This window comes from Pelmatolapia mariae, linkage group LG18, assembly GCF_036321145.2.
Source record: "Pelmatolapia mariae isolate MD_Pm_ZW linkage group LG18, Pm_UMD_F_2, whole genome shotgun sequence".
Taxonomy (NCBI): Eukaryota; Metazoa; Chordata; class Actinopteri; order Cichliformes; family Cichlidae; genus Pelmatolapia; species Pelmatolapia mariae.
In genome coordinates, this window is record NC_086243.1 from 5,785,712 (window position 1) to 5,798,860 (window position 13,149).

The 13,149-nt window shown below is 40.8% G+C and overlaps 1 protein-coding gene across 7 annotated transcripts in view; it reads right to left on the bottom strand.

Moving 5' to 3' along the window:
• ctnnd2b (catenin (cadherin-associated protein), delta 2b) overlaps positions 1-13,149 on the bottom strand; it is a 209,609-nt gene that overhangs the window by 100,492 nt on the left and 95,968 nt on the right. For all 7 annotated transcript variants that reach the window (XM_063461036.1, XM_063461034.1, XM_063461033.1 and 4 more), the window contains 2 exons: positions 3,786-3,820; positions 2,321-2,437 (listed from right to left, as the gene is read on the bottom strand). In XM_063461036.1, the coding sequence (XP_063317106.1) occupies positions 2,321-2,437; positions 3,786-3,820 (152 nt within the window). The remainder of the gene's footprint in view (positions 1-2,320; positions 2,438-3,785; positions 3,821-13,149) is intronic.

Genomic DNA, 13,149 nt, shown 5'->3' on the forward strand with positions numbered 1-13,149 from the left:
TGATTTAAATATTCTCCTTGCTATCTTTTGTACCTTAAAAAACAAGCTCCCAGAAATACATATGCAACAGGGTCAGTCATAAAAATCTCTGAGTTCCCACCTCTTAAATTCAATCTTTTCATTGCGCTCTATCATAGCGCAACACGCTAGTAAATTTGGTGCATTTTAAATCACGCTAATAAACTGTGTTTTTTTAACACAAGCAAACAATTATTTGCCACGATCAGAGTAATTTCCCACGTAATTGGTGATTGATTTCAGAGAGTTACCATTTCTAGACAGCAACTCTAAATCAGTGGCAGCTTTTATCATCAGAGCTAGCTAGCAAGTTGGGCTAACATTGAATGAGTTGGCTTAAAGTCTCCGCCTGAAAAAAATACAATAAAATAATTATGATAGCGGTATCAAGGCTAGCTATGCAGCTTGCATATTAAAGACATGGACAATGTCAGTATATACATTTTAAGACTGACATTAAAAATGACTTTTTTGATCCAAAATGAGAGCTGTTTGGCTAAAAGAAATGACAGTTTAAAATTTCTCAGATAAACTCAATTCTTTTCAATTCAGTTAGCCGCTAACATCCATTAGCATCTATGCAAGTTTCTTAACAGGATTCATATACTACACACTAGATGCGCTAGTTATGATATATGTGTGTGTGTGTGTGTGTGTGTGTGACTAATGTAACTAGCTAAGTCATGACATATTATTTCCTTTGAAAGTAATCCTAGAAAGAATGTGTTATTCCATTTATAGCAAAACATCATCAGTCTACAATTGTGTCAGTTGTTTTTCTTTACTGATTAAGACAGCTGGATTTTACAGTGAGAGGCGGAAGTGCATGAATACTTATAGAAGCCATTTTAAATTGTTGAAAAACCCAAATGTTTCATGTTGTAAACATTCACACTCATCCCATGCGAAGATTATTCAGTAAACTGTAAACTAGTTGTTCAGATATGTCGTTAGAGCAGAAAAAGACAACATTTGTCCCGTTTTCCTAACACTAACACACCAATATGAGTTCATTAATGCTGTATGTTTGACTACATCATTGCTTCTGTTGTTCCTCTACTCACCCTCTTGTTGTCCTCACTGTCTTTATCCTGTCTGTGGCTGACCTGCCATTCACTCTCTCTCTCTCTTTTGATTAGCCAGTGAGTGACTGGTTGCATAACTGATATTTTACATTTGAAAAATTACCATTCCTGTTTGTGTTGTGTCGCATCCGTCTGTGAATGTTAATGCACGATACTGTGCATGCACACCTCTACAACTTTTCCGTGTTTTCATTCAGCGCTCAGTGTGTGGATATATGTAGCTTAATGTGTCTGTGCTGTTTAGCTGCATGTTGGTGTGTGTGTCTCACCTCTCTGTACTGTGAACAGCAGGCCAGCTGACACCTCAGCAAGGATGGATTAGCATATCAAACTACTGGCAACACTGCATGTCTCCTGACAGCTACCGCTCTCGCATGGGGTAGAATATAGAATAACTCCCCAGTATCATCCCTGGGACCAAGTATAGAAGGTTGAGAGCGGTCTCACTGAGTGCTCTGACAAACTACTTTAAACTTCACATTAAAAAGCAGCGCAACCTCTTCTTCTAGCAAAAGTTATCAAGGAACTTAGCAGATAAAGAGACAAATAAGTCCTTCTATGGACCAAATCAGAGCTAAGAAGAGACTAATAGAAGTAGCAACTTAAATCTAGTCTTAAAATGAATCTGTTTTCACTTTAACTGCCGATGTTATTCAACTTCTTAATGTTCAAAGGCTAAAAGGTATATGGGTCATACAAGAACAGAAAGGCAACTTGTCATCAACAAAAAATTCAATGAAAGCTGCATTCATCTTCGGCACACCAACATACTATTGCAACAGATTCTGTGGATTAAAACTTTTATGTTTGAAAGAAGCCGTATTTTGACCGCAGCAGTCACGGTAATGAAAGAAAACATGTTTTGCATTTAGGTGAGGAGACACTAATCAGCCTGAGTACAGATCATCATGTAACAGGCTTCATTAAAAAGGTTGCTGTTAATTCAAAGGAGGACTAAACATACTGCTGCACCGCCATGCTTACTCAGGAGGCTGTTTTTGTGAAGTGCACTTTCTTTGTGAACTCAAACACATTCAACAGGTTAATCAACCAAAACCTGGAGACTACGGCTCCAGGCTGGGAATAACCATCCTCGCTGGTTTTGATTAGATTTTACCTTTCCTCTTCCAAGATATGCTTCTTTTGCCGTCTCAGGAAAGAAAAAGAAGGAAGAATTGATTCTCGTTGTACTCTCATCATCACAACATTGATCTTACTGTCTCCTGTAGAAGTGTCCTGTGAGTCCAAGATGCCCGATTCCTGGAGCGATCGGATGCAGGAGTCCACCAGCTCTAGGCCTGTTGTCAGCTCCTCCTCTATGTCCTTCTGTCCATCTACATGTGCAGGAAGAACAGGAGACAAACATGAGCAGAAATTCACACACTTACACATCATGTGTCTACACTATTTCTTACAGTGAGCAAATGAAGAGCCACATGCAGACTCCCAATGACTCTCATTGTCTCTGCTTTCTGTCTATTTTGTTTGTAACCTTTCATTTTCAACTCTTCCTTTAACCAGAAACCCACCTTTGAATATAAGCAACTGGATCTTAGACTATAACACAATTCTAGACAAGTTTCAACAAAAAAATATTCAAAATCATTGTCATTTAACTGCAGAGTAGTTACCCAAGAAGTGGCTTTACGCACTGACACAGAGCAGCATGCAATGGCAATCCATGGGCCAAGGGTAAAGGCCTAACTGATAATCCAGCAACAAATCTTGAGGTCCACCTTGTACTTAGATACCAGCCGTTTGTCTGTCAGAAAGAGGCTGATAACATGCCCAGTGTTTTCAAGTTAAAGTGGGCTGCCAAGGGGGATAAAAGCTTACAAATGAGTCCTAGGAGCAACATTAATCTCTTATCAAGACAGAAGAGAAACGGTAATAGTAGAGGACTTAGTGGATTTAGGAGGCAGATTTTATTGACTTCAACTGACACAATTCTAGACTGATGATGTTGATGCTGTTGGTGAAGCATTTCCAGGGCTGTCTGAAGCATTCCACTAGAATTACTCTCACCTTCACTAACAAAAGCTAAAAGTCATTTTTAAATCTGCCCCCCAGCGCAGCGGGATGGATAAAGACCACGGCAGACATTGAAAACTTTCACTGTGGAGGGTTTAAACCACAAAACCTCCGCGCTTCCTTGTCACCTCTTTGTTGGCGGAGGTCGCCGACCCAGCCACTCAGATAATCAATCTACTCTAAACACGCTATACAACTCAGCGTGACTGACAATGAGGCAGAGAGAGGGAGACCTAAGTGTCACGCATGGGAGGTATTTCTTCAGCTAAAAAATGCCGTCAAAGAAGTTGTCAAGCCTGGAGAGGTGTCTTAATTTGACTTTCAAATTGCCTAAAAGCTCATTGATTCTCATTGTCCTTTATGGAAAGCATATCCCATCTGGCACCCTGAACAGGTTAAACTAAATACTCAGAATTATTTGCAAATGCTGCTTTACTCAGTTGTCAGATGGTTTGAGGTGTGGTGAGAGAATCTCACCCTTTTATTGTTAACTAACCTTTATTGGGGTGGTTTAAGACCACCGCAGTACTTTCTAAAGAACTACATCAATATATTGGGCTGGGAGGAGATTACAGTGGATAACAATGCAATAAGCACAACCAGCAAAGCGCAGCGCTACAGTACAAACAGTGAATAAGACAGTCACATTACCTTGGTTATTCCAGCGAAACTTCTCATCTGCTGAACTGCAAGAGAAACGAGAGAAAGAAAAAAAGTGTTAAGCTACTGCAAAATGTTGTTCTTTGGTGGAGCACCATCGGGATACTTTTAGATTGATGGTAGTCCATTAAGCCACACATGCCTTAAACTGTGTTTCCCATCCATGTCCACCGCGTAGGTTTGCGATAAAAACGGGAATACCACACAAAATGCTGCTTTCTACTGTTTGAACTCTTATTTTTTCGCTGAAGGATGAAAACATACAGACTGCAGATTCTTCAGTACCTTGGGAACAGAGACCCTTCTCAAAACCAATAACATACACTCCAAAATGCCTTATTATCAAAGTGAAAACAAGGTTGCTTTTGAATTTCTCTTTTTGTGAACTTGTTTGGGGTATTTGTTTATCCCTCTACAGTGTTATCTTGTCATGGGAATGATTTCAGAAGGGTAAGCACAAAGGGATTGGAGATAAGAAATATTACTAAAAGGGCAGTGAGAAAACATCAGTTCAAATAGAACTAGAGAAGTCTGCCTGTTTTTCTGCACCAGTGAAACACAATAATAAAAAGATATAAGATTCCATACACATCTGCACTGATTTGGTACGCAGTAGTGCCGACAGATAAAGCACGGAGTACCAATGCTGCTCACAAGTGTCGGCGTTGCTCCTGAAATTCCCTGTGCATTTACTGTGTTTACAGACCGTCTTCAGCTTTGTCTTGGCAGCCAATAACGTATCTTCACACAGACTCCCATTTAGTGTTTCAACACAGCCATAATGTTACATATAACAAACAATGCTGACAGGCCTACGCATTTCTGTTTCAGTTGTCATACAACTGCGTGGTAATAAGTCTCACGCAAACTCATTTCCTCTTCTCTCCTGTTATTTCCCCTCTCGTTCTGTCCTACCAGGTAGCAGAGAAGTAATATTTGCTCCTTGAATTTCATTACATAGCATGTACACAAGCATGTCAGCTCCTTTTACGCACTTAATTTGTTGATTTGTTTGCTAGTTCATTCAGGAAAATTTGATGGCTATGTGATGCAACGTTTCTTTCTGTAAAGGCGGTTCTGCCTGTGATTTTGTGTGGATTGGCACCCTGAAACAAACATATGAGAAACTGTATTGCTGTTTTTAGTGTTTACTCACACACACACACACACACACACACACAGTAATTCTATACAGCTTTCGACTGTAGCCACGTCCAATAAATCTTTGAAGACTCCTCTTGTATATTCTCTCTGTAACTCCCCAACCAGTGATATTTGTCAGAAGACATTAAACACCAGAGCACGTAAATTCCTATTAATCTTACAAATTCAGAAAACCTCCATTGTATTATGATCGCCAAGATGTTCAGTGTAAATCAATATCAACAAGATTTAAACCTTTGTAATCCACACACACTAAATAACCCTGTTGTTTGTGTCAATACATGACATAACACCAAAATAATAACATTCACCCGTGTAAGTAGGCTACAGGCTCAGAAGAGCTAACAAGTGGAGTGACTACACACCATGTACTGTATTAAGTACAGTGTTACTGTTTTATTACTCTGAGTAAAAGTATCATTTCCAAGTTGTTTTTCCTGCTCAAGTGTTAAAGGCTCTTGGTAATTCCGATTTCCTGTATTCTCCTTTGAGGCCTGTTCGCTGAAACTGAAACTGTAAACTGGACTGGACCAGGAACACCAATGCTATCTTCAAAAAAGGGCAGAGTCGGCTTTTCCTACTGAGGCAACTCAGGTCCTTCAATATTGGTAGGAAAATGCTGACCATGTTCTATCATTCGGTGTTGGAGAGCGTCGTGTTCTTTGCAGCTGTGTGCTGGGGAAGTGGGGTGAAGACAGCTGATGCCAACAGGCTGAACAAACTGATTAGAAAGGCTGGTTCTGTCCTGGGTGTCAGACTTGAGAACCTGGAGGAGGTGTCTGAGGGGAGAATGCCGAAAAAGCTTCTTTCTATCATGGACAACCCCTCCCACCCCATGCACGCCCCCATGATGGACCATCGGAGCAAACGCAGCAAAAGACTCATTGCCCCGAAATGCAGAACTGACCGCCACAGGAAATCCTTTGTGCCGTTGGCAATAAGACTGTTTAACTGTTCCTCACTCTGTAGGTGATTCTCCTGAGACGATTACCTATGTTATTCTGTTCCCTCCCAGACCGTGCAATATTACCCAACAGTACTTATTGAATATTTGTTTTCATCCCCCCATCATACGCTGCTACTCCCCTTATTCTATTGCACAATACTTTGTCACTTTCTAGAATCGCCTGCACTGATAGTTAAGTTATTTATTCACCAGGATATAGTTATGTATATTACTTCGTTAGAGTTATCCGATACTATGTCTTGCACTATCCTACTGTACACTATTCTTATTGTATATATTGCATATCTTATATCTTATTCATCTGTTCCTCTGTCTCTCCTGCTGCTTTGAGCATGTACATGACAAAAGAATTTCCCTCGGGATAAATAAAGTTGTTCTTATTCTTATTCTTATTCTGAAACGAGCTCGAGGGCTTCAAGTTCTACTTTTGGAAAAGTTCCTTATCCACCTCAATTCCTGGATGACCAACCACCTGTTGATAAGACTGACATTCCCAAAGGTTACTCTGTGCCTCTGAGCCTGAAAATTAAAATTACTATGATCTCCTTCTTTCAGCTGCTCCCTTCAGGGTACTCCATAGTGGATCATCTGCCTCTAATCCTAACTCTAGTATTCACAGTGTTGGGAAGGTTACTTTTAAAATGTATTCCATTACAGAATACCGAATACATGCCCCAAAATGTATTCTGTAACGTATTCCGTTACGTTACTCAATGAGGGTAACGTATTCTGAATACTTTGGATTACTTAATATATTATCATGCTGTTTACAACTACGTGAATGTACTATTGCTGTGATTTATTACTGTTACTGAAGGTCCGCGGCTCCGAACCGTAGTAAAGGGACATCTGGCTAATACGGTGGGTTCGTGTCGGGCTCGTAGCTGAAAACTAGCTTTACTTTGTTGTCTGGGTCAACTTTGCTAGCGAGAGACAGAGAGAGGCGTTGAAAGGCTGCTCCAACGGAACTTATTGTTTCCGGAGGAAAACACGAACACAGTGTACAGTTGAGTCTTAATAGCTTACTTACAGCTGGGCTCGTCAGGCACTCTTCTTGGCTGCAGTGGTTATTATTATATTTACATGCTTCCAGCTCCCGTTTTTGCTCCGTGACAGCTGGGACTTTTCCTTTCTCTCCCTCCCTCGCTCACAGACACATAACGTGTATGGTAGTCCATTCTCGCTGCAGCACGGACTACACTGCCCATGAGGCTACATTCTTTAGGGCCATGCCTGTAGCATTCTGCCTTTTAGCTTAGCACAACAACAACAACAAAAAAGCGCTCTCTCACCCAGGAAACACGCAGAGAGAGAGAGCGTCACCCTGTAACCATGGCAACCGTAACGCTGCCGCCTGGAACAACAGAACGTAGCTGTCAGACAAACCCAAACAGTCCTGACCCGCGACAATATGAAACAGGAAAGTACCGCCGTGTAATCCATTTATTTCAACAAAGTAACTGTATTCTGAATACCACCTTTTTAAACGGTAACTGTAACGGAATACAGTTACTCATATTTTGTATTCTAAATACGTAACGGCGGTACATGTATTCCGTTACTCCCCAACACTGAGTATTCAAACCCTCTACATGAGCTCTCTCACTACATGCACGAAGCTTCTCTGTGGTCTCTCTTTGGCGCCTGCCTGGCAGCTCCATATTCCACATCCTTTGTCCAGTACATCCACTGTCCCTCCAGTGCACACGTCCAAGTATGTCAGATTTGCCTCACTAACCAAACTACTCAACCTTAGTTGTCCCTTTGATATACTCATTTCTAAACCTGCCCTTCCTAATTACTCCTAACGAAGAAGGTAAAACGGTAAAATAATGACACTATAATATGGTGTACACTAACCATATGTAAAAACATACAAAGAGATATGACTTTTCACAATTTTTTCTTATGAATATGGACTTTCATGTCTTTGTGGTGAAGTTAGAAGCAGTAAGTGACTAATTTAGCTCAAAGGCTGGAAGGAGCCTAAACCAGTTGCCCACTGGCCTCAGCTAATTGCTCAGCAAATAATCTGCTGGTTTTAGTTTTCTTGTTAGCTTACAGAATTCAAAGCGATATCAATCTCCCCATCAAACCTCATACCTTTATAGCCACAGTGAACCCATGAGAATATGGAATAACACACACCTTCACAAGCTCAGATCATTTCAACCAGGTTTGTTGAGCATGACACTGAGCTCACTGTACTCAGATGGCCTCCACAGTCACCACATTTCAATTCAAGAGCACCTTTGGGACGTGGTGAAATGAGAGAGTTCCATCACAGATGTGCAGCTGACTAATCTGCAGTAACTGGGTGACGCTGTTGAAGCTCATGAAGAGTTAACGGCAGCCCAACCCAGTAGTTGGGCTGCAAGTGCATGTTCTTACTCACTTCTTCTGCTCATTGAGCTGGGAACCCGAATGGTGTTAACACCGAAAGGGCACGTTTGAACCCAAACCATGACCTATTCGTCTTGTGGTGGCTACACCTAACCAGTGAATGAAAACTGAATTTAAAAGTGAAAATGTCAGATAAAACTAATTAAAAACAGAGGATGGTTCCACTTGGTAGCTGAACCTTAGATAACAGTGTTGTAGATTATGTTTAAATAGCGTTTGTAGAGCTTTTACATTACAGTGTATTTTATTGGCGAGAAAATACTTTTACTTCAAACCGTAATTGGGAATACAGTCTAGCTGCATGGGAACGTAATTTTTAGGAGTCAGGCTGGTATTAAATCTTCCCATTGATTACCTGCATTTTCTGTGGGTGTATGTGGTGTATGACGGATTGCGAGAGGGAGCCAAGCGTTATATGTTAATGGGGCCTTTTGTCAGCATAGCAGACTCCTCATCCATCAGACGTTATTATCCCAAAAAAACACAGCCACGCACTTGCACAAACACTCCTCCACAGACAAGTCTTGGAAGCACGCAAAGCACACAAATGCATCACACAAAGCAGGGAAGCAGAGAGAGACTGAAGCCCCATGTCTGGGAGGATGGAGTGTGTTTATATCAGACAAACACCTTTGACGGGGCAGGATGATGAGGATTATTATGACCGGTCTGGGCTCCGACAGGCAGTACTGATGACACAGACTGAGTCAATGTTTTCTTAAGAGTAGAGCAGGCTGGTCCTCACATACTTTTCCTACATTTGTTGGTGTCAAAATGATGCCTCACTGCTCTTGAATATGCCTGAGTGGAGATGAATGTGTGTTATTTACCAATGGCCAAGATGTGATGCAAGTAAAAGTCAATGCAAGCTGAGCACTCATGTAGACACCTTGCTGGAAACTGAGGGAAGAGGCCAAGTGGTGTTAGCTTCAAGTGGTTATATCAACACGGGGCTGAAGCTGGAATGTAAAATAGTCCAGAGGGTGTTGGATTTTTGTCAGAACCAGGTGAAATGTAGAACTTTATTCTTCGTTATCAGGACAGGAGCAGAGATAAGTAATGAGTTAAACGAAGGAATCAGAATCAAAGCTCACTCTTGGAGTACAATATGCACAATGAGACTAGCATCTAAAAATCCTTAATCTAACACAGTTGAGTACGATCACGAATCAGGGTCGAAATGTGATTGTAAATAACTCATGGCAGACCCGTCCACACATTAAGGCTTTTCAGCATATACTTTATTCACTCGGTTGCTGTTTCAACACTACTTGGCTTTAGCTTTGCGGCTCCCAGCCACACACACCAACAACAACCCAATCTCAGGACCCAGTACAGATTTTAAAGCCGGCTAGGCGTGATTGCAGATGCCATGCAGATGCGTCCGCATCCCCGGCAGTGGAACTGCAGACCACGCCCTGCCACATACCCCCATTGCATCACTGAGGCCGGGGAAGAGTGACGCGTAGATTATCCGAACCTAAGGCTGTGTAAGCAAGACTCTCACACAGCCACGCTAGGCTACAGAGATAGCTTTTACTTCTATAGTCATGTGATGAAGAAAGTTTTGAACCCTTTCATGCATGAATTATGCCAACCTCAATCAGGATTTTTCTCTTATTTTTATTCATCTTTAGGCATGAAAAAAAGATTTTTGAACTTCTTTTTTAAACGTACTTTTCAAAGAGTTTTTTACATGTCCGCTTAGGTGGACAACAACACCTTTGGAGTGGGTGGCAGGGTATGGAGTGACACATCAGTGTCACTGAATATTGAATATTCCAGACCAGACAAATGCCAAAACATCTGCTTTTATAGAAGTAACCACACGTGTCGATGACCAGTTAATCAGCTGCATTTGATTATCAGTACCTGGCTGCTACTTAGCCTCTTAATTCCTATGGAAACAGTGAGGGTGTGTTTAGTGTTTCACAGGAATGTGAAAGACAGCTTTCCTGTGATTTTTTTTCTTCACATGACTGTAAATGCTAACATCACAGTGACATTGTTAAGATGTTGATGTGCGACTATATCAGCCCCCTGGAAATTTGCCTGTGGTGTGATTTTAATGGAAAATGACATGGTGCACCTGATCTGCAACTATCCTTTATCTCTCCCTCTGCAGTTCTTTCTGCTGCTCGCCACCAGCTATATCTAGTCAGTGTTCACTACCTGAAACAGTTCATGTGCCTTCTGGCCCAGGAAAGAGAGAACTGGTGCTTGTTTCCCATTGAATCTCTATTGTGCATCAATGAAATTTGACAGTATAATTAGTGCAGCAAAAGAAGACTAATTGACAGCGTGATCATCTTACCTGCTGCGGGTCATGTCACTGCATAGTACTTCATCAGTGCTAATGATACAGTGCGTGTGTGCATGTGTGAGTGTGGCTCGTTTTGTGTTTCATACAGAGCTTAAATACTACAAACTTCAACATTAGATATATACTGTGGGTGTAGAAAAAGCACAAGACTATACATGTCAATGAAAAAGCAACAATTTTGCTGCGTGAGCACAAAACACAATGATATTACAGAATCTGACATGAAATGATCTGAAGTTAAGGACAATGTTGTTTACTGCAAAAGTGCTCAGCTACAATACCGGATTATCTCAAAATTCCCCCCAGGCTATTTTTAGAAGCAAGAACAACTGACCTTGTAAAATTAGGATTATAACATGAGACAAACCTCCCCTCTAGTGTGAAAGTCAAACGCAGAGAGGCTCCATTCTCATTCCCAACAAGCTTGGCTAAAACCTGACCGGAAAGATCGGATACACTAATTAGTTAGAAGTAATTACCAGGCCATTTGTTTCCAAAACCAGGACAAATACTCTTAACTGTCGAGTTAATACTTGCTGAGTGTATTGTGGATAGCTCCAACAAGCCAAATAAAGGGGACAACATCTCGAGACTCTTGCTACTTTAGACCAGAGACAACAGACTACTTTTTATACTGCCCGTCTTTCAAAAGGTCATGGATTTACTCCTTATTTTCTTAAAATGCAACTTAACAAACTCAATTTTAAGCCTGTGAATGTTTACCTTTTGGAATAGGGCTGTTCGATATAACGATATATATCGGATGACGATATAAAAACGTCTATCGTTTCATTTTATGCTATCGTTTGTTTCGTGGTGTCGCTAAATAAACTGTTTACGGCAATATTTTTTCATCGTTTTGATGGTCACTGTAGTGGCTATATTAATTTCTTAAAGTTCTCTCTTTCTCTTATATTTAATATAACCACACTACAGACGGACAAGCGACTGTTTTTATGCGTTGTTGTTAGCAACAACGACGGTAACACCATCGCGTGTCTGCTTGTTTATTTTCCATATAAAGCTTTCACAATAAAGCTCAAGACCCTGTTGAGACTTCTCAAAATAAACTGAATCACGTGACAGAGTATGCAGAGTATTTACGGATGAAAAGCAAAAAAGAGCCGCCAGGTGCTAAAAGATAAACCTTAGACTCAAACGTTAGAACAGGCTTTTCCCCGCAGCACGCCGTGTAATAAATACTCACAAAGAAAACGGCGGCCATTACAACTTATGTCTAAAAATGTATCGTTTCATGCATCGGTTAAAACACTCGACTCCAGGTACACGACACCCAGCTGGAAACACTTCACGCAAGTCGAGCTGCCCGAGATTCACAGAAAATGTTAAATTTTTGTGATTTATATCGTTATTGGGACGATAGATGTCTTATATCGGGATATGAGATTTTGGTCATATCACACAGCCCTATTTTGGAAAACTGTTTTAAGGGTGACAGGTAGATTACTAGAACAGAGTTTTGGACCAGTGAGGCCAGTGCCCGAGTAATCACTGCTACCTCATAACCAGTGGGCTAGGTAGGGCTTGAAAAGCACCATATCTGTAATGCAACAACCCAACTGCTGTTTAAACCATTTGTTTATGGGGGACAGCCAATTAGAAGAAAGTTGGCTTAAAGTAAAGGTGGCCTTACAAGAAGAGAAGCTAAAACTTTGTGGAAAAAAATACAAATATTGATCTGGAAATAAGCAAAAATTCTTTAAGAATTCTAAATGTACTCATATTAACAATGCATTCTTCAAAACCAGTACAAAACCACCATAAAATGTCTGAATTTTGAAGGGTTGTAGAAGTTCTAGTTAACTTTAAAATGAGTCTATTAGGCTGTATTCCACAGTACCTGTCACAGCTGCTGCCATTTTAGGCCTATAATGCAAATCTTACAATAAGTGGGAACGTAGGCCCGTGTGTGTCAAAATAAGAGGACAATTTGAGCCATAATTCAAATCAAGCAAATAGCAAGTTAGGTAAAAGCTCTCTATTCCAACACTTGAGCCCAGCTATGACAATTTTAGTTAAAAGCCCCACTTGGAACTTTCGCTTGGATGAAAGAACAGATGGGAAGTGTAACACTCTGTAATTTTAAATAATGATCAACTCTCGTTGTACAATGTGACCTGATATTTTCAGATGCTTTAAAGGATGCATTTCGGCTATTTGGGTCTAAAAAACAACAGGTAATGTCATAAATCCACTGCTCTCTAACCACCTAATCTCTCTGACTGACTGGACTGCTGCATTAAGAAAGAACAGAGGACGACTGAGAGAAGCAATATGATACACAAACAGCGAGAGAAGACATGAAAGAGATACACAGAGAGGCAGAAAATGAAGGGTGTAATATAATGCAATACAAAGATCTGAAGAGGAGAGACAGAAGATGATGGACACAGGGAGAGAAAGAGGAGAGAGCACTGTTAAATCCAATGAGAGGGGCTTAAAAGAGCGAATGCCAAGATAGCAATGAAAATCCCATC